Below are 27,942 nucleotides of genomic sequence, written 5' to 3' on the forward strand. Positions count from 1 at the left end.
GGTGGAGAGAGGCACTGTGAGAGTAAAGTGTCTTGCCCAAGAACACAACACAATGTCCCCGGCCAGGGCTCGAACCCGGACCGCTCGATCCGGAGACGAGCGCAGTAACCATGAGGCCACCGCGCCTCCCTTGTTTTTCGTATTTAAGGCGGTACGATGGACGCAGTGCAATGTCCACCGACCATAGAGGCGTAGATGAAAAAGTACCGCCAAGGAGGGGGAGCACCCTCATACGAGGCCGGCTCGCCAACTTCACCGGGGAGTCGAACCCCGCCCCACCATAAAGGTTTGCGTGTCGGGATGCAGGCAGCCTAAACAAAACTCTGCTATTATGTAATGGATACAAGATAAACGATATCAAGTTATCATTTATAATTACCGCTCGCCTGTTCTCATACCGAACAACGCCTTGTGTTGTCGTGACTCTCACTAGTGCAAGTAGCTACAATAGTTTGCGATTTGTCTGTATTTTCTCCGAGCCTTGTAATTCTCGTTATTTCCCGGAGCCTATTTTCATCATGCGTCGCCGCTCTAATCGCCGCAATCGTCCAAAAACCTTCGACCCAAAGGCCATGTCATTCCAGGACTTATAAGCCTTGCCCAAGAAATCGCTACTGTTAAGTTGTTGGCCTCGGCACGCAATCTAGTAACAACTGGCAGAAAGCTCAATCCACTGTAGGAAAAAAGATGGCGGCTGTACATTTTACCACAATACCTTGCGAACCTAACACAGCCTACAAGGTACAAAGAAAGCCAATTTTTTACAACATTTGTCCTTGTACGAAGGACATTTTGTATGCTAGGTTTGAAGATTCTGTAACTCTTCTGTACGTTTTTATGAACGTTGTTAAGGTTTTCGTGCGCTAAGTTAGAACTATGGGTAAATGTACCAGTCGCCATCTTTTTTTCCTACGGAGGATTGGCCCAGCGGATCTTCGAAAACGACAACAATAATCTCCCTCTACATCCCGCCGCAACAGTTGATCAGGCGAACATCCCCCTCCAGCCGCAGAATGTCGTTGACTTAGCTAACACCGAACAAACGTTCACGAGCGGCCGACTCGACCAGCTTCGTGTTCTCATAGCTAAACCCGTATGCACCGAGTCCCGTCGACCCGCTGGGGAAAATACTACTGCTCTCCTCTCTCCGGTCAGCGCCTCGAGTTAACCAGGAGCACACGATGGACTTCAACAAGATGGGGTCCTACCTTCCTGCAATCCACTAGGCACCATTCTCCTTTGAAGTGAACACTGCCACGCCTGGCTTACGTCCGTCGAGCTTACTTCCGGTAGCGAAACAGCAAAGCAATCCCACACTAGCCGCCTCTTCCACAGAAGCTTAAAAACAAGAACCTAAAACGTGAGTGCGTTGACTTTACTGATCTTCTTTCCTCCAACATGTATCCTGTCCATACTTCTTCATCATCTGATAATTTTATCCTGGCCATCAACCCTGGTGATACTTCCACGCTCTCATTTGTCCCCTCCCGACAAAAGAAGAGTCGCATCAGTGGCCTTTCTTCATGCTCATGCTCGAGGCTTGGAACCCTTACTTTCGTACCCTCCTCTCCGGCTTCCCTTATCTAGCCTCTGATTTCTTAGCTTATCACGATCAGATTTACAAGTTTAGCCGCAAATTCAAGTCTTCTGCCTGGTTAATGTATGACACAGCCTTCCGTCACATGGCTGCCTCCAACCTCTCCACATCCTGGTCTACGATCAATAAGCAGCTCTACAACGACATTCTGAAGGAAGAAACTCTTCCTTTTTGCCTCACATGCCACTCCTATGGCCATCGCACTGTTGCCTGTCCTTCACGTTCTAAAACAACCCAGCCATTTCGTCCCTCAGCAGGAGGACCCTTCGCGAACGCCTCCTCTACCTTGACCATGCCTGACCCCGTTAAATCGAGCGCAAGCACTGTTAGCCCGCCTTCGCAAGCCTTTCAGCCTCAGCCAAATGCAAGATGGTCAATCTGCCGCGACTTCAACCGTCGCCTCTGCCGGAGACCTAATTGCCAGTTCCAGCACATCTGTAATAAGCCCGAATGCGGTGGAAATCACCCTGGCTTCCAGTGTCCTAAACCAGTCTGATTCGTCTTCCACACCACCTTTGCTCAATCCCCCTACTACCCCCATTGTTATCCCTAACCTCTCTACAGAGCTAAAAAATCATCCTAACCAGAAGTTTGCTTCAGATCTCCTCCATGACCTTCATTGGGGATGCCGCCTGGATTACACCGGTCCTCGTGCCCCCAGAGTCACTCCTAACCTCAAGTCGACTACACTCCATCCTCAAGCAGCCTCTGATGCACTGGCTAAAGAAGTATCTCGTGGTCACACTGCCGGTCCTTTTCAAGAGCCTCCGATTCAAAATCTTTAATGCTCCCCATTAGGGGTAGTACCAAAGAAAGATGGAACATGGTGCAGCATCATGGATCTCTCCTCTCCTCATGGCTCCTCTGTGAATGACTACATATCTAAGGACACCTACACATTACACTATGCCACCTTTGATCAAGCTCTTGCTCTTGTTGCCCGACACGGCCAAAACGCTCTGATGGCTAAACCTGATATCAAACACGCCTCTCGCCTCTGTCCAGTTCACCCGGCTGACTTGGAACTTGTTGGTATTCATTGGGAAGGCCAATACTACGTCGACCTTCGTCTACCCTTTGACTGGCGCTCCTCTCCATACCTTTTTAACCGTCTTGCCGATGCTTTCGAATGGATTCCTAAAAAAAATTACGTGATTACAGATCTCATGCACTATCTAGATGATTACTTCACTGTGGGGCCATCAAACTCCAAGACCTGTGCTGACAATGTCAATATTATAATCCACATGGCCGCACACCTGGGGATTCCTCTGGCTCCTGAGAAGCTGGAAGGACCGACCACATCACTGGACTTCCTTGGCATCTTGATTGACACCACTCGTATGGAAACTGCCTTACCAGATGATAAACTTATGAGTCACTGACTGGAAATATCGAGAATGGCTGGCCAGGTTGGAAAAATCGAAAATCCTGAAACTTTGCCTAAAGAACGCTTTTAGGGAGCCACTTTCCAAAATATTATTCTGATTTTCTTAGAATTTAAAGTATTCGAGAAATTCGCAAAAGAGGCAGGCGAGAGCGATAAGATAGAGCTCCTTCCATTGGATAGAACAACCTTGAAGAGGAGGTGGCCAGGTGTCAGCAATCCAATGACCAGAATAGTAAATACCATAACCAAGGGTCCTAGACGCATCTGTAAAGAGAGCCAAGTCTGGGGATCTTGACCAGTATGGATCAGGAATAATCGCCCGGCCATTCCAAGTAGGAAGGAATCTTTGCCACCAGGCGATATCGCGGCGAGCCTCGAGATTCATGGAAATGTGATGGTGGGGGAGCCTAGCAGTTGTACTTAGGTCAATAAGGCGACGCAGGAATATGCGCCCCGCAGGGACGACGCGACAAGCAAAGTTAAGTTTGCCGATGAGGGACAGCAACCCGCGCTTAAGGCACTTTTTACGAGACGTTCGCATTTCAGATCAGTCTGGGTCAGGGCTATCTCTATACAACAACAAAGATGGCGGCCGAGTTTGCTGTGCTGTTGGACGTTTAAGCAGACAACTACTTTGAAAAGAAATGATTTCTTTGGAGACGAAGAGGACGACTTAATTCTTTTTTGCCGCAGCATCCACATTTGCAGAGAAATTTGAATCGGATCCAGGGATTTTTTGAGCAGACGATACCTACGTATTTTTTGGATGAATTTAAAGCCCATTTCCGTATGCAGAGGGCAACTTCCTTCTCATCTGTAAGGCCACAGCGGTGTTGCAAGAAAACCGATAACAGTGGGGACGAAAAGAAACATCTGTTACAGCCATAAACGGTCTACATCTGCAGAGATTTGTCATTCGCCATCTTGCATTTCTTCTCGGAAATGTTGCCCCAGGGAGCCTCCCATCAAGTTATTGCCAAATGGTACGGAAATTTTCGGAAACTTCAGTTGAATCTGGAAAAGTAATACCTCGGAAGGTATTACTCTTTTCCCGAAAAAAATTCAGCTGAATGAACCGTACCATTTGAATTCACGCCAGAATAACCGTTTTTCCTTACAAATGGTAAGCGCTCTACCCCTGGATGTAGCTATAGTCTACAATTTCCGAACGGATTTTCCGGAAAATTACTTTTCCATTTGACTTTCATTCGAAATGTTTGGAATTTTTTTGCTAAATGGTAAGCACCCCACGTGTCAATTTTTACTGTTTATCCTTAACACCCTATAGTCCAGCGAAGTTTACAAAGTGAATACATTTCCATGAATTCAGTTTTAGAGAAAACACTTAGTTTCGACCCCCCAAAATGCATTTTCTTGCAGTTCCGGCTCAAGATAAAGTATCACAACAAAATCAGCGTTCTCGTTTCTTTCTACATCTATTCGCTCCAATTCGCAGTTCGTTTGTCTGAAATTCTGAACTCTCGCGTTGTGGAGACTTGCTGTATTGTTAAGACTTCTTTCAACCTTTTGTTGAAAATGCGTTTGGTGCAGTCATAACGAGTAACATTTCACGAGGAAGACTCCCTTCGCATTCACCACACGAACGTGGCTACAGCCACGGATACCGTTGGTCGGATTGTTTTATCGTCGCTTTCAGAACTGGAACAACACGTAATATTTGTTAACTCTAATTCCTAAAATTACTGGGCAAGATTTCCGTATAACCATTATGCATACAGCTCTTTGTTTAACTAAACAATAGCGGAAACAATAGAGCTCCTTTGAGACCTACCCGCTTTCAATAACTGTAACTATATTTGTGCAACTATAAAATTCGTCTCGCATTCTTTTAGACTGAGTTTGCACTAGCCACAAGTAAACATTGCGTACCTTTTGTTTCTTTTATTTGCGAACAAAACACAGAATATTCACTTCCCAGTCATAGCTTAAAGCAATTTGATGCATGGCAGCAATCAATATACGGGGTAGCTATTAATGTTGTTATTAGTCTGCGTTTTGCTTTTTACAATTACAAAAATGTTACAGTAAGAGTCAAGCATGCGGCAAGAAAACGAAACGTTGACGATGATCAAAACACTTTTACGTTTATCGATCTATTTACAATGACCACGAGCAATTTAAAACTCTCCTTATTCTGCGTATTAAGTCTGGATAAGCTCAGGAAGCCTCCATGTTTAAATTCAACATTAAAACCTCCACTTAACAACATGAACACGTAAATTAATTTATAGAAAGCGACCTCATTCCAATATGTCTACCACGACATTTCTGTTGATTATAAATAAAAAGCGCATCAAAGAAATTTGCAAATTTTCGATGGAGCTCTTAAGAGGCAGCAATCCATCACGTGTATGTACAACTGCTTTGTATATATAAAAAGGTTTTTTATATACATTACAAAGTACTTCCCTCATTATCAACCTTACCGTAGCGAATAAAAAAAAGCGAACAACAACTTCAAGAAACAAACCAAAAAAACAAAGAAATCAGAACAAGAAAAGAGAGAACGACATAGAAAAAAGTGTTTTCTTTCGGTCACTGCCATACTGCAACAAGGTCTGCTTTGTATTACTACTGCTAACGATAAACTGACTGCCAACTTGAGATGAATAATAATTACTCTGTCACAAAAGTAACGAGATCACACACGGCACAGTTGAATGCAGTTCCTTTCCGGCTATTAAGCAGCCTGTGAACATAAATATCACAAAACTTAGTATGACAGAATTAAGAGATACGTTGAGAGATACCAGTTTTTAACCATAAATGATATTAAGCGATTTTTTCCCACGATTTAGTAGTTTCCCCGGTTTAAACTTCCGTTAGTCTAGGTGCGGCGCTAAGAACAGTAAGTGAAAAAGACTAGGAGTTCTCTCTTTCCAATATTTTCCAACTGGTCTTTAGCCTTCATGAGCAACTTCGCACGATGAGGATTCTGTTGCTAAGTTAGTTCCTGACGCGGCACCCGAACTAACCAAAGAGGCTAAAATTTAGCGACTATTAATTTATGGATTATTCGATTCATTGTGGTGATCGTCTACGCACTTTCCGTTTTTAATGTTAGCACTTTCTTGAAAACAGTAAACGATAAAAAAGTAACTTCAAGATAAACATCTCTGCTCGTTGATATTTAGTTAACAGAGCACACTGCAGTGTCAAGACAAGTGGAATGAGCGTTGTCCCTCCAGAGCAGCCAGCTTTAGTTTACTGGCCATGATCTCTTTGCTGGAATAGTCCGGCAGCTTCAAGTAGTTCACGCAGGTCATCACAGATGGCAAGTAGTTATCAGCACACAAGGGAGGCTCAAATGACTTACGAACTATGGTCAGTGGTGGGTTCAGACTGCGCAGGCCTAAAACAAACAAATATAACACTGTTTACTTCAAAACAATAAAAAAAATGTTTGGCGTCTATAGCATTTTAAGAGTAACTTAAAATTAACATAATACGCCCTACGGAAAATTAAGCCCCCACTTTTCCATAAGAGCTCATACGCACCGCCACACCCCAAATGCAAGATCAGCGGCTGCTAGATAGGCCATCTTACCTCCGACAGGTAGCCTTGGGCTGCCTGTGACAAACTGTAAAAACAGTCTCTGCTCTTCCTGTGTATAGCAGCTTAGAATTTCAAACAAAATCTTCACCGCGCGACTGTCAAAATTAAAACAAAGTGATCACAAATTAAACATGCATTCTAGTTAAGCTGGTGTACATTACTATGATAAGCCATGATAAACAAACTATTCTGACGAGATCAATATTTACGAGAGAAAGAAAGTGAAGAAATCGACGTAATGGCTTGAAAAAGAAATACATCCAGACGCGAGCAGGTGGATAATACTGATAAACTGAACACATAACATTGCAAGTGAAGGAACAGGAATCTCACCTATCGTGGGTGTAGCCATGGTCAGGTCTACAGCTCTCAACAAGACCTGAAATAACACACAAAGATGACCGTGACTACACAGTAAAACACCCGAGTCACAATTTGATAAACGTGTCAATGCTGTACAAGCAACTGTCAGCGTCATTAGCAAAAAATCGTCAAAACGTCGATGAAAGTTAGTAGGTAAGCAACTTTAGTCTTACGGAGTAATTTTCGAGGCGGAAAACGGGAGCCAAGGGAAATGACAACATAACAACTATCATTGACTTGGCGTCAGCTTGATAAAACCACTCTCGTATTCTCGGTATTGGACTGGAACTAGCATGCAACTGAGGCTAATGTGGGGAGTCTTGTCAAATGCAAATGACATTAATGACAGTAATGATATTCCCCCGCATGAGCCTCCATTGCAAGCTAGTTCCAGTCCATTACCGACAATACGAATATGGCCAATTGTGCGGCTTGGATTTACTCCTAAAGGCTGATTTCAATATAATCGCTGCGATCACTACAATCGCTGCAAAAAAGTTCAACGCTCGTTGCGATCATATCAAAACCACTCTCCACCGATTGATCGTTGCTATAACGATCGTCGAGATGGACTTTTAAAAGTTCTATTTCAACGATAGTAGCGATGATAAGAAAACCAATCTTAAACTCACACGAGCCACTGAAAAATTGAACTAAATACAGAAGCATTCACACGCATCAGAAGTAGATAGTTAAAAAACAAAAGGAACCGTACATTTGATGTCCCACTTCTCGGCTACATTACCACAAAGGACCAGCTCCATCTGTAAACGACATTAAAAACAGTCACACAGGCTAACAAACACAAAGCAAGTGTGATTTACATCTACAACTTAATTATCAACATGTAGCTAGTAACGCGAACGTAAACGTCGCAGCAAACATATCAAATAAGCAAAAGTTCTGATGGATTAGCAAACTTACAGAGGAAAATTTCATACAATACTAAGCAATATTTGAATCACTGAAAATCGTCTTCACTGGATATGCCGCTCCAGATTGATTGGTTGAACGAGGTAATACCTAAGAAGTTAATATATTTTTACTAGCTTTCTGGAAAACGTCCGTTAGTTTTCCTATTGTTCAAGAAATCAAGATATAACATTGAAGGGACTGAATATCTCAGAAAAAACGTCTTGATTCAAAATGTAACTCTCCTTAAGCGAATTACATGGTATTAATAAGGATAAATTACCTCAGTGTAAGAAAAGCTAGTTAGGTTTGAGAGAGGCAACACTGAGTTAAAGCCTTCACGCAGAGCGTCCATTTGACGTCTGACGCCAGTGACAAGAGTCCACTGTACAACCAGCTGAAACAAATTAAATGATATACAAAGTATAAGCAAATACCGTCGTCGTCGTTGTTTTTTGTTGTTGTTTGTTTCACATCAACCTTTCGTCTCGATATCAAGCTTATTCGAGTAAAGCCTAGTTCACACTAGGCGACATAAACATCACGACATAAGAAGGACGTTATGTCGTTACGTTTGCAGTGTGAACATCCTGACATAATGACATGATAGCACCATAACAGCATGAACATAACGATAAAAGGAAAATCCTGATCTTTTCCTTATGTCGCTAGTGTGAACCAGGCCTAACTCAGAATCTAGAATCAAAATCAGAACTTTTTATGAAAACAAAGAACATTACAATTTGGGTATTAAAAACTTTCACAGGGGTGTCAAATAAAAGAAGTCCATTCAATCAAACAAGCCAAAGCTACCTTAACGTATTCTTCCAAGTCATGAATAGTGACCGTCATGTCCTTACCACCTCGCTGAAATAAAGACAAATCAATAGCAACAACTGAGCTAAAACATTTGACAGTTTGTTTTTGCTTATCCACAACTGTACTACTGTGAACTCAGACGGTATGTCAAAATTAGCATCAATTAAAGTTATTTAACAATTAGACCCGCAGCCTGCAAGGGCTACGGGTCAATAGCCCATGAGGCGAAGCCGAATGGGCTATAGACCCGTGGCCCTTGAGGGCGAAGGGTCTAATTGTTTTAGTATCACCCAACTAGTCGGACAGAAAAGGTAATAATAAAGTTAGCAAATGCAAGTTGAAGAAATATTTATTTGGGAATAAAACGAAAGAAAGCGTCACGCTCGATTGCGCTAATTTTGCTACTCGAGGACTATTACTAATAGTCCTCTAGTAGCGTAGTCAATCAAAATGCAGGATTTGCATTAGTCCACTAGTTGGGTGATACTAATAATTATTATCCCAGCCACGCAGCACTTGAGGGTTCTCTTCCACGTTGAACAGAATTCGCAAACAATATTATTCCCATCACACTAGCATATTACATGAATATTTACAGAAAGGACTCTGTCAGCGCTAGGAGCAGTGTTAAAAAAAATCCTGAGACATAAAAAACACACTAAAACTTAAGACAGCCTCTAAATAGAGGATAAAATAAAGCACGAAAGTAAAGATACAAAGGAAATAATTGCAAACACTAGTCACGGGTTTTGTTATTAAACGTTTGTACCTTAAGTTCAATATCTGGATGGCCAGGCAAAGCAAACGAAAGCCCAAGATCCTCAATGGGTGTTCCATCCAGTGTTAGACTCTCCACGGCAAGTTGTCGACTGTCCGCTGTATGAGAGGAGTCCTGCTCGAGCTGCCTCTTCTTTTGTACCACCTGCTGCAGCTGAGTCAGCGACTGCGCCAGCACCGAGTCCACAGCAGCCAGGTCACCCAAGTCTAAGGTTCCTTCTTGATTCAGCAGCCATTTGTACAGTATCTGGCAGAAAGGGATGTCTAGGATTCTAAAGTCCATTATGGCACGGGCCAGAAATTTGCCAAGGAACTGAAACTTGGAGCACAGCTTGGTCACGCTCGCCACTTTAGCGATGCGTGACATTGGGGCTGAGAAAATAATGAAAACAATTAGTTCAAGGAACAAAAATAGAGGAAAACGAAGCAAATGCTATTCCTCCTCAGAAGTGTAGCAGCTCTCGTAAGCTAGTAATTGTTTTTCATTGTTAGCAGCTGTTATTGTTTCAAGGCTAGGGGCATTGTTTCTGTTGTTTGTTCTAGTGTCCTCGCAAAGGGTCTGAAGCCATTCAAGCGAGACCTTACGAAAGCTCCTACCCGACCGTTCCCCTTTTCCATCCCTCAAAAGAACAGAGCACAAACTCAATGGAAGACTCAATTCAGACGTGCAATCACACATGTGTCATGTTCCAGCTAGCGGCAGAATAAATATCTAGCTTTATTCTGCAAAACCACAATTCCATACTTGTGTAATATTTATTTTGTGCTAAGAATATGTCAGTTTACCTGGATAAAGGCCAGATGGGGAGTAAACATAAGAAACGTCATCTCCAAACCCTGCAAAATAAAAAAAGAAATTTTATCAAAAAGAAGTTTTCTTTGCTCCAGCCATTTGCTAGTGTTTTCATCATCCAGAACATAAATACTCTCAAATCTTATATAAAGGTTAAGTACCAAGTGATCCTGGCGGCTAGTGGTTGAATTGTTCTAGACCCATCGCTTAAATTGACTCCTCGACCGACTGAACAGTTTGGAAAGAAACATTACCTGTTCTTCCAGGAGGCAGCATACGTTCTCCTCTCCACATCTCCAGGTCTGCACGTTGAAATTCTTGTGAAATCAGAGCATAAAACTCCAGAGTAGGGCCAAGACCAGTCCCAACCTATAAACGACAATTAACGCTCAGTGAAATCGAAGAGATGCTCCCTAGTCTGGATTTACTTAAATCCTAATAAACCTTCAGACATTTGAGGTTACATTCCCGGGAGGGGGGCACTGCCATATATGGGCTATATAGGTATGTGCCGCTGTGAAGGGTATGTTTTTCAAGCAGTTTACTCCAGGATAGGGTATATAAATCAGAGCGTTTGGGTCTAGAATGGGGTATAACTTTTCACAAAACTGACTAGTTGGTTGAAGATTTTATCTAGACTAAGGAAACCAGGAATTGCCACTTAAAAATATAAAAAAAATCAAATCGGCAAGTTTAAATTTACGCAAATCAGCCTCAACAGTGTCGATAGATGGGGGGATTTGGGGAGTTTACTCTAGTATAGGGTAGCAAAATTCAGCTGAACTAGCTCTGGTATAGGCTAAGGGTTCCAGAGTCCCAGCGGCACATCCCCACCCAGAAATTCCCAAAGTACCCCCCCCCGGGGTTACATTGTCCAACAATAACGGGGACATTGGATGTTCCAGCTTGTAATGTCAGTGCACTTGTTGCAAGCTCAATATGGAACTCACTCCACAACCGCTAGCCATGAAAGTTACGCAAATGGAACAATTATTATCTCTAATTAATAACAAATGCAGTGCACGGAGACGAGAATTCTTACTTACCTCGCCCTCATATTGTATTTCCAGTACAGACTGGGAGCTGCCAAGATCACCTATGAGCTTCTCTGCCTGATCTAACAACCCCACACGAGAAACAGTGTGCTACAAGAGTACAACAGAGAAAACTGCTGTCATTCACAACACAATCACATTCATCATCACACAAATATGCGCACAGAATATATAACCTGCAGTTTAAAATCAATTTAATTCAAACTGATTTCAAATTAGTTTGACTTATGTTTTCTTTGTCTTGGAATTCTGGCCATAAATCTGGACAAATTAATACTTAATCAAAATAGTTTGACATCAATTGACACCAAATTCATTTTCTACAGCTCAAGCAAAAAGTAGTTTAAAGGTTCCATTTTTACTTTTCAGTTCTTATTCAATCTTTCTGCAGTACATCGTTTTCGATTGACTACCTTTGATAAGCAGATAAAGAGTTGGATTAATCAACCACTGGCTTCACAGGAATTTACACCCACACTATTCCCTTTGGCTTGTAAAATTCACCTTTTTTCTGTCAAATCTCGGTGCTACACGATCCGATGCGTCGGTATTCATAAGCTCTGGTAATGTCTCCTGTGGAAGAAAGAAGCCATTGTAAATACAAACGGCCTGTTAAAACCCTCAACACACCAGCAGTACAACAAAGTAGATATATACCTGTAGTTTGCTAAGGGCCCTGTCTCTATCCATTGCAGTGCAGTAAAACAGCTGCTGTCGGCATTCAAACGGAAACAGGAACGGACTACAATGTAACAATATAGATTACGTTACTACAATAAAACAAATAAGAAAGCAGGTTTGGGTCAGTGAGTTATGAGTCTGGATTCTCTCTAATAAGAGTAACAACGATAACAGCAGCAAAGACAATAACGTAACAACAATAATAACAACAACAACAGGATATTTACTACAAAACAATAGAGATACAATAAAATTTAGCCCCATCTGAAAAAGCCAAGGCTACCGGAGTGGAAACATGAAGATGGAGACGTACAACAAAACGAACTAGTTTGCAGATTACAAAAGCTTACCATTTTCGAGGAAGCTCTTCTACCCAGGCAGGAAAGTTACCAGTTATCACTGTAATGGGATCTGATCGAAATCGAAAAAGAGTAAATGTCACGAACTTCACATACCGGTACGTATCTCATCCTGACCGCAAACAACGGAACATTACCTTGCAATTGTCGGGTAATTTTTGCCGCGAGTTTATTGTTGATAAATTCATTAGAAGATAAGAACGCTCTGCGGCTTTGTCCCTGAAAAAAGCAAATTAAAATAAGATTTCTTTCTGTCTCTAAAAAGCCCTGGTCAAACGGGCTCGCAAGTAGACGCAAGTTAAAAACTTGCCTTGCGTGCACCTCCGTTGACTTGCGATGACTTGCGCCCACTTTGGTCGAGATCAAATTTGCACGCAAGTCGACGCAAGTTTTTCACTGTTTCGCCACCCCACCCAAGTCAACGCAAGTTGAGTGACGTCCATTCGTTGCTATAGCAACCTATTAGCCAATGAAATATAGCCTTGAAAGCCTTGAAATGGTTTTGTTTTCGCGTCTTAGGTGTACTTGCGAGGAAACTTGCGAGTCCGTTAACGTTTGAATTTGAGGCTACTTGCGACTACTTGCCGGTCCGTTTGCCCAGGACTTAAAGGAGCTTGAGTCATTGATTACAGCAAGAATACTCAATTGCTTCTTTTTCCCACAGACTGAAACACCCAAAACTTAGGCTAACTGCATGAAAGGCTTGATGGTTTTATAACACCGTAGAACTTTCCATTCATTTGGCACCGTCATTTGACCCAGACACAATTTAGGAGGGGAGTAAAAATATTCCTAGTCACTTCGTGCTACAGAAACCGGGATAAGCTCCGGCCTGGTGGGCCACGGCTCGTATGCAGACTTGACCCCTTTTTAAACTTTAGGAGCTTAATTTCCAGTTAGGCGCACTAACCTCATAAAGTGTTGTCCAATGAAGGTTGAGAACATGTAAAGCTTTCATGAGACTAATCACTTCGATACTTGGATCACAAGTGGCTAAAACGAGACAAAAAAAACATGAACGTTAAAACTGTAAAACTGTATCCGCGAATATAACAATTCTAGTGAAGGTTGCTCCAACAAGGCGTTTCTATTACCCCAGCAAGTTAAGTTGGTAGCAAATTTGATTTGCTGTCTGTAGATTGTATTTAAAAAATTGTTCAAGGTTTTGTTTCAACTTACTAAAGTTTTGAGGTTCACAATCCGAAAGGAGCTGACTTAAGGACACTTCTGAATCTGGAAGAGACAAAGATCAGTGAGGTGGCTACATCTATTTAAATTTTCTTTTTATACGGCACTACAAATATTAATAAAAGTTACGAGTCCTGACCTTTACTTCCGAGTTCCACAGCGTCGTACTAATTTTCTTAGCCTTAATATGCGTTTCTACGCATCATATCTCAATCTACGTTCGCATCGAAATTCTCTGAACTTTCTTACGAAACTTTCTTCGCGAACTTCGCGAACTAACTTACATACTAACTCTCAAAGAGTAAAGTTGAACGTACTTATTCAAAACAAAATGTCACGTGCATGCGAAACTTATCACATCAGTCGGATTCTATTGATATTCTATTCGATGGATGTTCATTTGACTTGTCAATTATTTGAATTCACGTGCTAGCAGGCGTTCTTAAAATATTTTCGGTCGACACGCATACAAAAGACACGACACATGTCCTTAAAGATAAGCCGTCATAATTTCTAAAGGTGGTGAATTGCAACTGTTCTTTTTAGAGCTATTTAACATCTTTACCAAACAGGGCTTCTTTCGGGAAAGGTTGTCCTACCAAGACATAAAAGCGTACGCAACAAAGTCGAAAGGTACTATGAGTAATGGTTGATTACGGTTCCTTGTTTGAAGCATGAGGACCTCGAGTTGTTTCAGCGTGATAGAAGGAAACAGCACAAGCACTTGTAATCATGCTTTCTCCTTCCTCTTGCTGAAACACTGTGAACCTCAATCATGCAAAGCCACACCATTACTAACCATAATACCAATCGCGGACGCTTTTACGATTGTGGAACAACCTTTGTCGAAACAGCTGTATACAGCGTAATTTTTGATAAGTATCATCCAGAGACCAAGAGATCTTTCAAACAGAAAATTTATTTAATCCATAACAATCGCCAAGTACTACCTGAAACAATTTAAAAACGACTGCGATCCCGTTTCATCAAAGACATATGGACGTTATTCAGTCCCTTCCTGAATGTGCAACCGATGACCTGACAACTCGAAAATGGTGTTTTCATTGGAGATAAAGGAATAGGTGCTCAAATTCTTTCAGTTATTTACAGTGTGCATCATCAAATACTCACCATCTTCCTTCCATGTTTTCCTGGACAGTCGTGAACCAGTACTAGTGGCACCAGACTTGGGTTTACTGCTATTAACAGTTTGCTGTTCCCTTTGGTTTTGACTCAGAGGTCGAAACCTAAAATGACACAGTGGTATAGAGATTGTTATTATGAGAATAAAAACAACGGTAGAAACAGAAGCAACGACAGTGATAAAAAAAATTAAAATTGAATTATGCCCTCACTGTAATGGGCTTTTTATGTAAAAATAATATAATACAACAAAATGGTTACGAATTCCAACTGGCACAAGGCGGATCGCCTGCTTTATTAACAAATATGACCGAGGAGATGAACTAGGAGATGAACTCTGCCACGCTGTCTAACCAACAGCAACAATCACTTAATTAAAAAATGTCGATAAACAGCTTTGAGCCAAGATTGGTAACTTTGTGATTGTACTAGTCACCCAAGACCATGTAAAGCACTTGCTCAAAACAGAGATACTATGAGTCCCAACATGAGGTAAAGTTTATGTGATACCAGTTAGTGAATAAGACAACAGTTTGTGTGCCACCACCACCCCCCCTCCTCCCCCCTTACCATATTGTGTGTGTTGAGACCCAGATACTAGGTCTGCCTAGGATCCCACCGTGATCATCATCAAAGTCTTTGTCTTCATCGCCCTACAAGACAAAATATGTACCAATACAAATTTAAAAAATATGATTCCATGAGGTTCGAAGGGGAAACGGAGTTTAATCTTGTTTTTCCGTTAAAACGGACATGATAACTTTGCTTCTACAATATTAAGTTTCATTTTGCTTCTCAAGGATAATGAGTCCAGAACACATTTGAGAGGAAATGGAATCTTATTGTGTGGTCACTTTTTCACGGGTTATAACACGAAATCACTTGAACTAGAAACTTTTGAAGCAGTTCTGTATAATAACGTACCTGAGCAAACTGCTTGATAGCTTGATAGACTGTCATGTTGTAGGGAAGAAGATGATCTCCTAACAAAATCTCCAGTTGATGCCTACATCAAAACAGTCACCAATTGTTACATAAACCTATGGCAGTCGGCTCAGTTTGTGTTGTTACGATAAAGTGAGCTACAACATAGACCCTTTTCATAAATGGCTACCAATTAAAATTCTTTTGTATGCATTTAAATTAGTCTCTCCAACGTCGTTCGAGACTAAAAATTCGTTTGAATTATCAACTTAAAAACGAGGTTAGTAAGGCTAGTCTTAATACTTACAAAAGAATTTATAATTGGCAGCCATTTATGCAAGGGGTCTATTACAGCTTGAAAACATCACTAACCAAAAATAGTATAGAATAGAAATATAAAAATCTCAGCAAACCTTGAGTTGTTTTGTCCTTGTAGTTCAGTCGCCTGTAGGAACAAAACACAATCTTTTAAACTTCGAGCAGATACATGTACTATGTTAATTTGATGGAAAGATCAACTCCAAGATAAATAACCACAGTTCTTACCAAAGACTCATCGATGTCGTCGTCTGACCTGAAAATGTCAGTTAAAAACATGGTCAGTGCCTCACTACTCGAGCAGGGTCAAAATAAAAGAAACGTTGATTACAGGCTGAAAAAAAAACAACACTGGCGTACCAAAAGATCATTTAAAAGCACTAAGAATTTTCGTTTCTTATGAGAGAAATTAAGCACTTAAGTTTAACTTTACAAAGGAAATCCACAAGTTACAAAAAAAACGACCAACAATTGTAAAAGAGCAAATCCCAATCCTTTATGGATAAATAAAGATCGTAGAAACGAAAGGTCTCTTTGACTAATTTACAACACTTCTGCTCTTGCCATCCCTGGATAAGTAAGTAATGAAAGAAACGTGCCATTTTGAATTTAGTGGGATGACAAGTTTAAATCAGCCGTTACATTTCAGGAAGAAAAAAAACACTTCGGACTTAAAATGACTATCATATCATTAAGTCACAAAAATATATAAATATACATCATCTATTTTGCTACTGTAGTTTATCGTTATTTGCCTACCCATCATCTTCACTACCATCATCATCTGGATTCTGTCATAAAAACAAACCAATCATGAAACTTCGAATGCAATTTAGATATCTACTACACAACTTGCTCCAAAAAACATACAGTCTGATTTAAATAGTAGAATTGTTCAAATGAAGCTCGCACCGCTCGTATTATGCAAAAATCAGTTGCAAGTTTCATCATTTACCACTGTCAGAGGCTAAGATTGCCAAGGGGCTTTAAAAATGTTTCGCGTTTGAGTCTACAGGAAAATTTCCAGATCATGCAATAATCAGTTTACCAAAATGCTTCATTACACTTCACCAAGGTTAACAGCCACCTTCATTTCTTTTTTTTTTTAAACGGCAGTTATTGTTTCGCATAGCAAACAATCCGATGTAATGAACAATTCAACCATGTATGACTTGATTTGCATTTCTTTTTTTCTTATTTGCATATAAGAAATCTGAAGACACTACAATTTATAAGTTAGGTACGGCCTTGCAAGCAAAGGGACACATTGTCACTAACCTCTCGCTTCTTTCCATAGCCTCGAACAACTAGATACCTCTCAATAGCCTAAGAGTAATAATCAGTGATGCAGGTAATATTAAAACCTTATTCAATTAATATGTCAGAAGCAAAATTGCGCAGTTTTCAATTGAGTGTCGTAAAGAATCACTCTAGCCAATCACAAAGGACACAAACAATCAAGTGAACCAATCAAAACTTGAAGTAATTACATGTAGCTGACGCAAAGCGCGGGAAAAAGAGTGCAAGTGAGTCACGATTGGTTTTGGTTTTACTTCTGATTGGATGAAAAAGTAGCGCGAGTTTTTTCAGCCAATCGTGTAGTGTAGTTGATGCAAAACCAATTATTTTTCGACACTCAAATGAAAACCACTCTAAAGCAAGTAATAAACTGAAGCTGGCGTTTACCTGAACAAGAGCTAGAGGATCAATTTTCACTGGGCCACGTTTCCACTGCCGCAAGCCCTCGCAATCAGGGTGTCTTTGTAGAAGGCACTAATGAGCAAGTGCAGTGCATTAGCTAAGTTGGAAAGTTCAAAATGCAAGGTTTGCATGGAAAAAGTTGCTGGAAAGTAAGCCCAGCCGTTCAGCAATTACAAAATATATTCTGCACTGTTAGAACAGTACAATAGTTGACTACATGTAGCGCATTTTGTAGCCATGTTATTTTAATATGTAAGAGTGGTACTTGCAATATGTTATGGTTCTCTCTAATCTCAATATTTCCTTACACTTTACCCTGTAGAAAATCACAGTTCACACGCACACACACAAAAAAAACATTAAAGTTTTTTCTCTTTGTGGATATTATCAAAATATGGTGATGATTAAAAATAAGAAATAACGTCGAAGTCGCAAGCCAAGCAGTAAGGACAATATTTTGAGTTTATGAATAAACAAACCTTGATTTGATGAGAACTGAAGAATCTCAGAGCTTGTGATCCCCTGAAAAGCAACAATCACAAACCTTTGAGTGAAGCTGGTCTTATTTGGTACATATCTCAACAGGATATTACTTTGGCAAGTACCTTGCTCCAACAGCTCCTCCTGGTGTGTCGTGAACTTTGACTGGAAGCTGGAAAAACAGGTAAAATAACGTTTTCTTTTCATTCTTTTCATACTTTGAGGGTTACTGAACTCATTCGTCGGAAGAATGTATTCCCAGGCTTTCAGTTTAAGATAAACATTGCTTTCTACAAGAAAGTTCCAACTACATTACTTACAACCAACATTTTTCAAGTAATGACATTCATAGCCCACAAATGCAAACTGACGTCTGCTTTTTTTTCATGAAAAAAAGCTATCTGTGAAAACTAGTCAGGTGAGTTACGTCTTTGAAATCAAAGTAGTTAAAGCAATCGCAATTTACTGAAAAAGGACAGAGCCATATGCAAGCTACAACCACATTGAATCACACAAAAATCGTGTTAATATATCCTTTTTTAATCAGTACAGCACTGGTATGAGAAGAAATATATCAAACACGAAAGACCGTGTTTGACCACATTTCCAAACACCGAGAAGAGAGTTGAAATTACGACGCGTAGGGGGAGTATTTTTGACGAACTTTGACGTGTTTGGAAATGTGATCAAACACTGTCTTGAATGTTTGATATATGTATCTTCTCAATCGAAACTAAAACTAAAGAGAAAACGGAGAAATAAAATTGTACAAATCTATGCTAATTAAGATCACATATCCAAACAACGCCACGGTCATGATTTCCTATGTTTAAACTTGATGAATTATATTATGAGTTTGAGAAGAAAGGTTGATGTTACCACAGTATTACTGTACATCATTTACCTGTTCTAACTGGTTAATGCACAAATGAAGTTTCTGTATCAACGCAGTCATGGAGGCTGTTTCGGGTTCACTCTGTCAAATAAAAAACCAAATCAGCGCTCTGATTTAAAGCTCACCAAGTGATTTTCCAATCAACTACTTCGCACAGTAATAATAATAACGTTTAGACTGAAAAGCTTCTCTCCTAAACACATAAGTGTTTCCTAGCGAGGTCACGAACACTCGAAATATTCATCACCTAGAGTTCACCTCTTAAATATATTCAACTCAGTTTAATGACCGAGTCTATGATGTTTAGGCTGTATGATGTTTACTAAGCTGTATGCCGATTTTAGGTGTTTTTAGGTGTTTCACCAGTTTGGGTTGTGTGATAGTTCCATCATTCTCAGCATCTGGGGCTGTATCTAAAGGCATTTGGAGTTGGGCAGTCAATCAATGAATTCAGTGCTGATTGTCAATTGGGCGAGACATACATGTCTGAGTTGTACATGTGATATAACGGGCCAAAGCCAGTAATGATGTGTTTTTAATTCAAAACCCTTGGAATATTCTAAGATTTTATAGAAGAAGAACTATACCTACCACAATTTTCAGGTCTTCAGTTGAGTTTGTTTCCTACAGCAAAGAAAATAACGATGACGTTTATGACCTTTCATTTTTACTCTACCATTGATTTTGTGCTGGGGTGAGAAAGGTCAACACACCAACAGTGCAAATCCTCTTTAAATAAAGTCTTTACTTACTTAGTTACTTACTTACTTACTTACCACATGAAGAAATAAAGTTACTGGCTGTTAACGTTACACTTACCGGTAATCCCATAAAAACATGAAAAAATATTCTGAGTCTCTTTTCCTGAGGAAGGGTGTCACTACCTTCTGTAGACGTTAGATATCTGAAAAAAACAAATTAAACCAGGAAAGAAAAAAGTAATGGTTAATTGTTTCACATTGGCCGTGTATGTAACAATTAAAACAAAACCACACCTGCATTACAAACTGAATTTCCAGATCTAATAAGAACCGAGGCAAATCATACCGCATTAAACAGCATACCTAAGGAGATTTGGTACCAGTCCACTGTGAAGGATCTCAAATGCACAGGCACTGTTGTCTTCATTAGTTAACACATTGGAGACTTCCTGTTCGCACAAACAAACGACATATTTTAAGGTGATTCAATTTAAACAGTGTTGATCCTTGTGCTTAACATGATTACCGTTTTCTCGTCACAAGTAGAGCATGTGTCAAACAACCAAAAACGAAATAATTATTATTTACCTTGAGTGCTGACGTAAATTTTTGTTTCTGCGATAAGAAACAAACAAACAATCAATTCATTGAAGAAATATTAATCACCATTGCTTGCAATTATTTTGAACAATGGACCCTTTCAGGTTATTTTCAAGTGTAAAGCCTGCTTAGTCCTTCAGACAAATAACGAGGCGAATGATATTTGAATTTACCCTAATAGGATTTCATTATTCGCCAATTGGAGTCCACTTCAACTGGCAAGCTACTTTTTTTCAACCAGATTACAACTAATGTATTACATTTGTATTAGTTTCTTTCTTTTTATGTTTGTGTTTTTTTACTACTTTAGATAAATTACTACATATTCTCAATAAAGTTTATCAAGTTGCAGTTGTGTGTATCATCGTTAGTGTTAGGTTTCTAGCCCTTCAATGGACCCAGCACATTATTTTACTGACTTCACGACTTCCATGACTTTTTCCCTCAGCTTTACAGTGCGACTACTCTAAATCGTGGAGATCAACAATAGTTTTCCAAACAAATTATCCATGTAATCAAGCTGTACATTACAAAGGCAACAGATTTGTGGTCATTATGGATAATTTGTAAGAACACTATTCCTAACCTCCACGATTTTTATTCGAAAAATTTTTAGGCGCCCTTCGTTGGAGTAGTCGCACTGTAACCAATGTATTTGTATTAAAATATATTCAAAAAACGTTTTGTAGTGCCCGCACTGAACACAGTACTTTCTTGAAATGCCTAACTTATAATTATCCATCTGGCAGCTCAATCATGCAAACAGGATAACTGTCACAAACTTACATCTAAAGCCAACTCTTCTGAAGCACTCTTTAGCTGACGTAACACACTGAGTGCAGGGTGAGAATCTCCCTTCTGTTGATCAAAATACTCAGCACAGAACTTAGATGCTGCAAGAAAGAGTTTTACATCTGTATTATTACAAGATGCACTTTCTTTAGGATCGCTACGATTATCTGAAGATCAGTTATAAAATTAATGTATGTTTTTTATTTAGTTTTACCTTGGTCTTTGATCCAATTCATAATTTTATCTCGGTTTTCTGACACAGTGCTCCCAACAGATGCCTCCATCTTCAAGAAATAATATATCCAATATAATTATGACACATGCATTTGTGTTACTTTATGTGTGCTCAATGATCACAGGTAGATAAAGATATCTATGTCCTAATATCAAAGCTTATGACTAGATGGAATAATGAGTTGCTTGTTAAAGCATTTGACAAGAAAGATTAAAAGTAACGTCAATCGGCGTTTCGATTCATCAAGCTTCATTCTCAAGATTGAGGTCGTTAACGTGCATGTCAAAGTTGTTATGAAGGAGTTGAGTTGAAATGGATTGCATTCCAGTATGCGTTAAGTGGGTAAATGTAAGTTACTAATCACCAGCAAGTAGCATTTCGAGTTTATTCCGGCACTTTTTTTTATAATGGAGAAATGATCGGTAATCGATGGTTTTTCGACTGCTTGTTGTAGTTGTAGTTTCATATGCTTTCCAATCAAAGATCTTGAGCTGGCGTGTTCGTTGATGTGTTGGTAAACGTGTCCATATGTAAAAGCAACATAGTCAAAAAAAACGACACCATATACTGCACCTTAGCTGGTCTCTCTGAGAGCAGTGCAGATCTTGAATTCAATCTTGTCGATGATTGAGACGCCAGAAAAGCCGCTCTGCTTTCGTGAAGCATTGTCTTTGAAGAAGGTCCTCCAATCTGCTGTCGGTTAACCTCTACTTGTACTTCTGATGTGCTAGGAAAGCTTGACGCCTTGCCTCTACCAGGCCTTTTGGAATACCGTTTTCTTCGCAACACATCTCCTAATCTCCTGTAATGCAGATTGAAGTAAGAGATTGTCGTCAAGAAATTAAGAGCTCTTCAGGAACATTCAAGTCCAGAACCTATATAAAATTTTCAAGGGATACATAACTGACATATTGACTTTTTTTCTGGACCATACTTAACATCTTCAATCAGCTTTTTACCAGTCTTCCCTTGATTGTATCGAAGTGACACCCACACCACTTACAAGAAAATGAAATAGATCGAAGTTTGGTATCAGGTCCTTTTTAGGGCAATCAATGTTTTTGTGGAAATCATAAACATCGGAACTTGAAATTGGTAAAACTTGAATTTTGTGCGAGCCATATTGGGCATAAAAATTGGATGAAATTGCCTTAAAAATACCAAAATGCGCCTTAGGAGCTACGTTTTGATGTCATAAAAGTTTTGTTGATTCTTTCCAATGATCCCAAGAACCAGATATTTTCTGAAGGTCACACCCACTATAACTTTCACGCAATTTTCAATTTTGAGCACTTTTCAAAAATCTTGGGTGCCTTCCATTTCATCAAAAATCCTGGAACTTTCCAAATGAAGGCAAAAAGTATGGAAATTTCCTGGAAACGTTTCCAGAAAATATGAGAGTTATCGAATTTCAGTTACCAACATGTGAACAGAATACTGGAGAAAATGCGCAGAAGTCAAAATGCAGAGGTGGGTGTCTTAAATAAAACACCAGCTATAAAATATCAACTGAATTGTAGAACTTAGCTTGCCACAGAGGGCCTGGTAAATGTCTGAGCAAACAAACAATCCCACAATAGAATGCTGTTGGAACAAGTAATCTAACTTGTCACCATTGGTAAAATGTACATCAAACAAATAAAGAGAACTCAGACCTTGTGACTGGTAATGATGAAGTATTTTCAGTGGCTCTCTGTCCTGGGCTTTCATTTTCACTGCTGTTTGCCAGACACTCTGATGAACAGTTCTTATCTGACACACTTGGTTTATTTGCTAGCAGGCCATTGGCTAAGTCTCTAACTCTATGCATCACCCCCTCCCTTCTGAATGACACATGGAAAACATCAGGCAATTTCTGCATGACAATTTCTGCCATTTGAAGAGCATTAGTAATGACTCTCAAGTCTGTTGATTGAAGCATTCCCCCTATCAAACTGGAGATTGGATGTCTTTTGAGGACCACACCTAAAAGATCAGGAGGGGCATGACACAGCACCCTCAGAATAGCGTTCACGCATTTGTGTCGAACAGCAGGTCCAACTGAAGAGCTGAATATCTTGTACAAAGCAGAAAACATTCCACAAGTGTAAGATGAAGCTAATTCAGCTTCCTCGCATAAAACTACTAAACGCTCATCACTCCTTGGGGCTTTTGCTTCATCGGTTTTGGACGGGGCTGTAGATGTCTCACTTCCTCCCGGACATCGCTGTATTTGCCTTGATGTTCCAGTGTCTTCATTTGTCTACAGAGAAAAGTTCACGATATTAAGCTCATGTGCAACAGGTTTGCTAAAACCATACGAGACAAAGAGTAGGTAAAACCTCATTGTAGCTTATTTTACAGGCTGTAACATACACTGTTTCAATACCTGTGGAATTCGTGGTGTTCCCCCTTGTTATCAATATAACTTAGAAATTAACTTGTCCTTAGTGATAACTTTCCCTAATGTTTAACCTATCAGATTAGCATCGTCTTGGTCATTCCAAAGACAAAGTATGCGTCAGGATTTCATAAGGAACTTGACAACCCCATATCTGTGAAGTTACTATTATGCTACATTACATGTTATATTCAAAAAGAAATAAACAAAACAAGTGAAGATAATATGGCATGTTGTGTGGCCTGAAACTGTTTGCCTGTTCAAATCACAGAGTAGTCTGTCTCACTTATTTCCAATCTTCTTAGTTCATATCACCATCTCCAAAGTAGACAGATTCGGTTAGCATGTTTACATACTTGTTGCCTCCCAGTTCAGACCACATGATGATTCATTAGGGAGGTTAACAATTGTGCTTGCTACATGCAAGTGATTACATGGAAGTATGTAAAAACAGAAAAAAAGTAACTTTCCAAATAAATGTAATAATATAATAATAAAGACTTTATTTAAGGAGGGTTAAACACTTATTAGCCAAAGGCTAATAAACTTGTGGCCCTCAGAAAATAAAACTATGAATACAAATATATAATATAATAAAAGTCAAAAACCTAAAAATAATTATGAGACGCGAGTATATTAATTACAATACGATTAACTTAAATTTAAAAAGTTAAATCCTAAAATGGTCCATAGCTTTTTTTTTTTTTCAGTTTTTAAGGACTTAACGGAGTCCAATTTTCTGGTATTTAGAGGCACATTATTCCAAAGTCTTGCTGCTGATACAGCAAAAGAACGGCCTCCTTCAGTCTCACGCTTATAATAAGGGCAGATAGAATTATAGCTGGCATACCGCGTGCTTCTGTTATGTTATGTATTGTTAATTACTAAGTGTTTATTGAGATAGTTCGGAAGAGAGCCATTTATGCACTTATAAAAAATAGCACATTTGTTAATTTTACTCTGTTCATAAAAAGGTATCCATCCCAGCTTATTGAAAAGTGTCACAGAGGGGGCTAGGCGGTCGGCATATAAAATGATCCTAGCTGCACGCTTCTGTAATTTCAAGACTCTGTAAAGCAGATCCTTCTCACATGACGACCAAATGATGTCAGCATAGCTCATTACTGGGCGAATAATGGCATTATAGAACAACAATCGCTGTTTAAGTGACAGAAAGGCTGTGATTTTACTCAAAACACCTATGCGCGAGGCAAGCTTATTGCAAAGATTTTCAACATGACAATCAAATGAGAGTGAGCTATTGATTGTCAAACCTAAAAGCGTTGCACTTTTAACATTTACGAGCCTATTGTCCTCAACGGTGACAACAAGATCATCATTGATCTTAGACGCCAAACACTTTCCGGTGATCGTTAATACTTTGGACTTTGACTCGTTGATTGGGAGTTTACGAATCATTTCATCAGATGACGTGAATTGGGTGGCAAAACTGATCAGTAGGTAATTAGATAATTAGATAATTAATTAGATACACGACCCCTCAAGCATGTAGTGCTTAAACGATAATCGTGTTTTAAATATAGGATTTTACTCTTACTTTACTTTATCAGACTGGTGTAAACAGGTTAGCAGAATCAATCTTTGCTGTCCTTCTTTATCTATGTAAGGAGTTACCTGCTGCATACTGTTGAAGTCCACAGTGTATGTCCTACCGAGAGTGGTGAGAGTAAGCTCATCCTCCCCACTCTGATATGCAGCCTCGATAATTTTGCTGTCAATCCAGGAATATGTGTGCCACAGTCCTCTGTCATCTCTCCACTGCCACAATCCCTGTTCTGACTTCTGCTGTGGCTTACACAGCAGGGCATCCACTGAGAATATACCTAAAAACACAGTGGCGACATTCCTAGTGTAACTATTCATACCTCTGGTGCATTCTTTGATGTTACAATGTATTTCGTGGTAACTTAATGCACGTGATATTGAGAAGTTAACTCCATTTTGCAAGTGAACTCACAACATGACAAGCTCCCAGTTGGCTTGACAGCTCAGTTGGTATCTAGAGCACTGTACCATTATCGCAAGGTCATGGGTTTGAATCCCATTTAAGCCTGGTTTTTTGCAGGTTTAAATTTCACAACTGCTTAAAATGTTTGTAGATAACTGCAATAATCATTCATGTCTTTACTTAATTCCATTATAACTGGTACTCTTCCATATAAAACTTGAACTAAAGTTCACCAATACTATAAAAAACTTACCATTTGATGGCAATTTTGGTAGAAGTTCACTAATAGAAACAAAAGGTAGAATTATTAATCTTTTAGTTTTATTTATTGAGGGTTACATATGTATCAGAGATGGCATATTAAAACTTAGCGCACACACACACACGCACAATAGCATTTTACCCTACAACAAAAAATAAAATTACTTTGAGTTTGGAGAGCTCCAGAAACCTTGGCTATAGACTAATTAAAGATACACTGCTTACAAAACCTTTCTGAAATTGCTCATGACTACAATATATTGAAAACAGAATGGAGTGATTGACATTAAATTGTAATGAGAGTAATTATTACTGAGATTTATTTTCTACGATCTACAAATATCTTCACAGCTTGATTTGTAAGCACTATGTTACTACATGACTACTTTGAATAAGCAACAAACCTGATAAAACAAGTTATTTCAAAAAATTCTTGGGGACTTCTTGACAACAGCTATATCAAGAGATAAGACAAAAATTGAATAATTAATATTGGCTTGAAATCCCTCAGAATTTCAATTACCCTTCCTTGTGATTAGTTTGGATTTTTCTGGAACTGCATGTTAATTTGTGGTATATGGACACAACCTCCATGAAAAGCAAATCTGTTAGTTATTAATGTCAGTAGACCTAGAGGAGTGTGATGTGATGTTTTGTTATTTTTAAAACATGAAGCTTAAGAAGAATTTCCAGAGGTGAGAGGCTTCAAACCAAAAACCCTTCCATTGGTGTGGTATGGATATTCTCCAGGACAACACAGTGTTCATCTTCCTAACATTAAGACACTACACTGTTAGGTTTACAGAAATAGGGTATTTAAAGAGGTTAAAGGGTTCAGAAAAAATCATCTCAAAAGGTTGTACCTCAGCATTCTCTATCTCTTCTGGCTCTGTGGTACCCAGCAACAAATACAGAATTGTATCTGACACATCTGAAACACATCATTACCATCCATAAGTGAGAAATGGTAGTTTCTTCATGTTGACGTGCACAACAAGTGGTTTATGAGAGCATACATTTTGCTAGAAGAGTTTCAGCAAAGGGAACTATAAAAATATAGTACATCTAGTATTTTTGGCCTGTTACAACTGCAGTAGAAGACCGCTTAAACTGCCCTTCCTTGTGTCTGTTGAAAATCAGCGTAAGCTACATTTGAGGTGTTAGAGCAATGGAATAAAGACAGTTACACACACAGAACTTACTTTGTCTCAACAGCTGCACAGCAATTGCTGGACTGTTGGAGCACAGCACAGCCAGCATGCGAACCACCATCACAAAAGTGCTGGTACTAATAACTGGCGGAGCCATCATCAACTATGTACATAAATCAATCAATCAATCAATTTAGTTCGGTGTCATGGCACTTAACACTGCTATGCTGGTTGGAAATGCAAGAGTAATAACAAAAATAAACCAGAAGAAATTAGAATCAAATTACTGGCTATCCAGTATGTAGCTTTTTCTTAGGTTACCTAACAATTTTTATTTCATAAAAATGTGTATGTAGGGAGGTATGTATAGGTAAAAAGGCATTGCAAGAGACAAGCATCTTCCTTGACAGCTCTGACCAGACACAAATGCTAACCTTGAGATAATTTACTGGTTTACTAGACCTCCATATGTTTCTTTTGTGTAGAGAAAATGAATTAAAGAAGCCAGAAAAAAATGTAAATAAACTAAATGGTAACAATAGGTTAAGGGACAAGACTTTACCAACTGCTGTAGATTATTGAGGAGCCCATGAGCAGCAAGCTCTTCAAGGTGTTTCTGAAATTTTTTAAACCAAAAAATACATCTTGTTAGTAATGGTGTTTCCAACTATAAATTTTACCATACAAGCAAAGTTAAATGCTCCCTGCCAAAAAAGTACTAATTAAATAAATGTGAATCAATCACATGTTTACAAATTTCAATTCGATACTGTGTTAAATGCAAACTTTAAATTTAAGTCTAAACATATTGAACACAAACTTCATGTCAACTAGTTTTATTAATTACAGAAAGTACCAGTATTTCATTTTTCTAAGCAAAA

The 27,942-nt window shown here is 39.3% G+C and overlaps 2 protein-coding genes and 1 pseudogene across 4 annotated transcripts in view; 1 reads left to right on the forward strand and 2 right to left on the reverse strand.

Annotated features, from left to right (window-relative positions):
- The first annotated feature begins 2,433 nt into the window (after positions 1-2,433).
- Positions 2,434-2,982, forward strand: LOC145493624 (uncharacterized). The gene has a single exon (XM_081473109.1). It carries the CDS (start codon positions 2,434-2,436, stop codon positions 2,980-2,982), a length of 549 nt encoding a protein of 182 aa, XP_081329235.1.
- LOC145492975 (E3 ubiquitin-protein ligase TRIP12-like) overlaps positions 2,849-27,942 on the reverse strand; it is a 53,282-nt gene continuing 28,188 nt past the window's right edge. For all 3 annotated transcript variants that reach the window (XM_081472353.1, XM_081472352.1, XM_081472351.1), the window contains 41 exons: positions 27,624-27,677; positions 27,113-27,224; positions 26,774-26,841; positions 26,315-26,364; positions 25,903-25,931; positions 25,316-25,524; positions 22,956-23,542; positions 21,874-22,102; positions 21,280-21,349; positions 21,060-21,166; positions 20,262-20,288; positions 20,037-20,122; positions 19,792-19,876; positions 19,564-19,596; positions 18,982-19,053; positions 18,203-18,249; positions 18,077-18,119; positions 17,583-17,669; positions 17,175-17,222; positions 16,656-16,687; positions 16,125-16,152; positions 15,992-16,023; positions 15,579-15,660; positions 15,225-15,307; positions 14,643-14,758; positions 13,503-13,556; positions 13,234-13,316; positions 12,461-12,542; positions 12,315-12,375; positions 11,941-12,025; positions 11,788-11,856; positions 11,275-11,373; positions 10,483-10,597; positions 10,222-10,272; positions 9,428-9,807; positions 8,653-8,706; positions 8,123-8,236; positions 7,643-7,691; positions 6,898-6,943; positions 6,556-6,659; positions 2,849-6,360 (listed from right to left, as the gene is read on the reverse strand). In XM_081472353.1, coding sequence (XP_081328479.1) covers positions 6,164-6,360; positions 6,556-6,659; positions 6,898-6,943; positions 7,643-7,691; positions 8,123-8,236; positions 8,653-8,706; positions 9,428-9,807; positions 10,222-10,272; positions 10,483-10,597; positions 11,275-11,373; positions 11,788-11,856; positions 11,941-12,025; positions 12,315-12,375; positions 12,461-12,542; positions 13,234-13,316; positions 13,503-13,556; positions 14,643-14,758; positions 15,225-15,307; positions 15,579-15,660; positions 15,992-16,023; positions 16,125-16,152; positions 16,656-16,687; positions 17,175-17,222; positions 17,583-17,669; positions 18,077-18,119; positions 18,203-18,249; positions 18,982-19,053; positions 19,564-19,596; positions 19,792-19,876; positions 20,037-20,122; positions 20,262-20,288; positions 21,060-21,166; positions 21,280-21,349; positions 21,874-22,102; positions 22,956-23,542; positions 25,316-25,524; positions 25,903-25,931; positions 26,315-26,364; positions 26,774-26,841; positions 27,113-27,224; positions 27,624-27,677 — 4,059 coding nt within the window. In that variant the 3' untranslated portion in view covers positions 2,849-6,163. The remainder of the gene's footprint in view (positions 6,361-6,555; positions 6,660-6,897; positions 6,944-7,642; positions 7,692-8,122; positions 8,237-8,652; positions 8,707-9,427; positions 9,808-10,221; positions 10,273-10,482; positions 10,598-11,274; positions 11,374-11,787; positions 11,857-11,940; positions 12,026-12,314; positions 12,376-12,460; positions 12,543-13,233; positions 13,317-13,502; positions 13,557-14,642; positions 14,759-15,224; positions 15,308-15,578; positions 15,661-15,991; positions 16,024-16,124; positions 16,153-16,655; positions 16,688-17,174; positions 17,223-17,582; positions 17,670-18,076; positions 18,120-18,202; positions 18,250-18,981; positions 19,054-19,563; positions 19,597-19,791; positions 19,877-20,036; positions 20,123-20,261; positions 20,289-21,059; positions 21,167-21,279; positions 21,350-21,873; positions 22,103-22,955; positions 23,543-25,315; positions 25,525-25,902; positions 25,932-26,314; positions 26,365-26,773; positions 26,842-27,112; positions 27,225-27,623; positions 27,678-27,942) is intronic.
- On the reverse strand, positions 23,549-25,309 carry LOC145493010 (uncharacterized; annotated as a pseudogene).

Source organism: Orbicella franksi, chromosome 7 (assembly GCF_964199315.1).
Source record: "Orbicella franksi chromosome 7, jaOrbFran1.1, whole genome shotgun sequence".
NCBI classification, from domain to species: domain Eukaryota; kingdom Metazoa; phylum Cnidaria; class Anthozoa; order Scleractinia; family Merulinidae; genus Orbicella; species Orbicella franksi.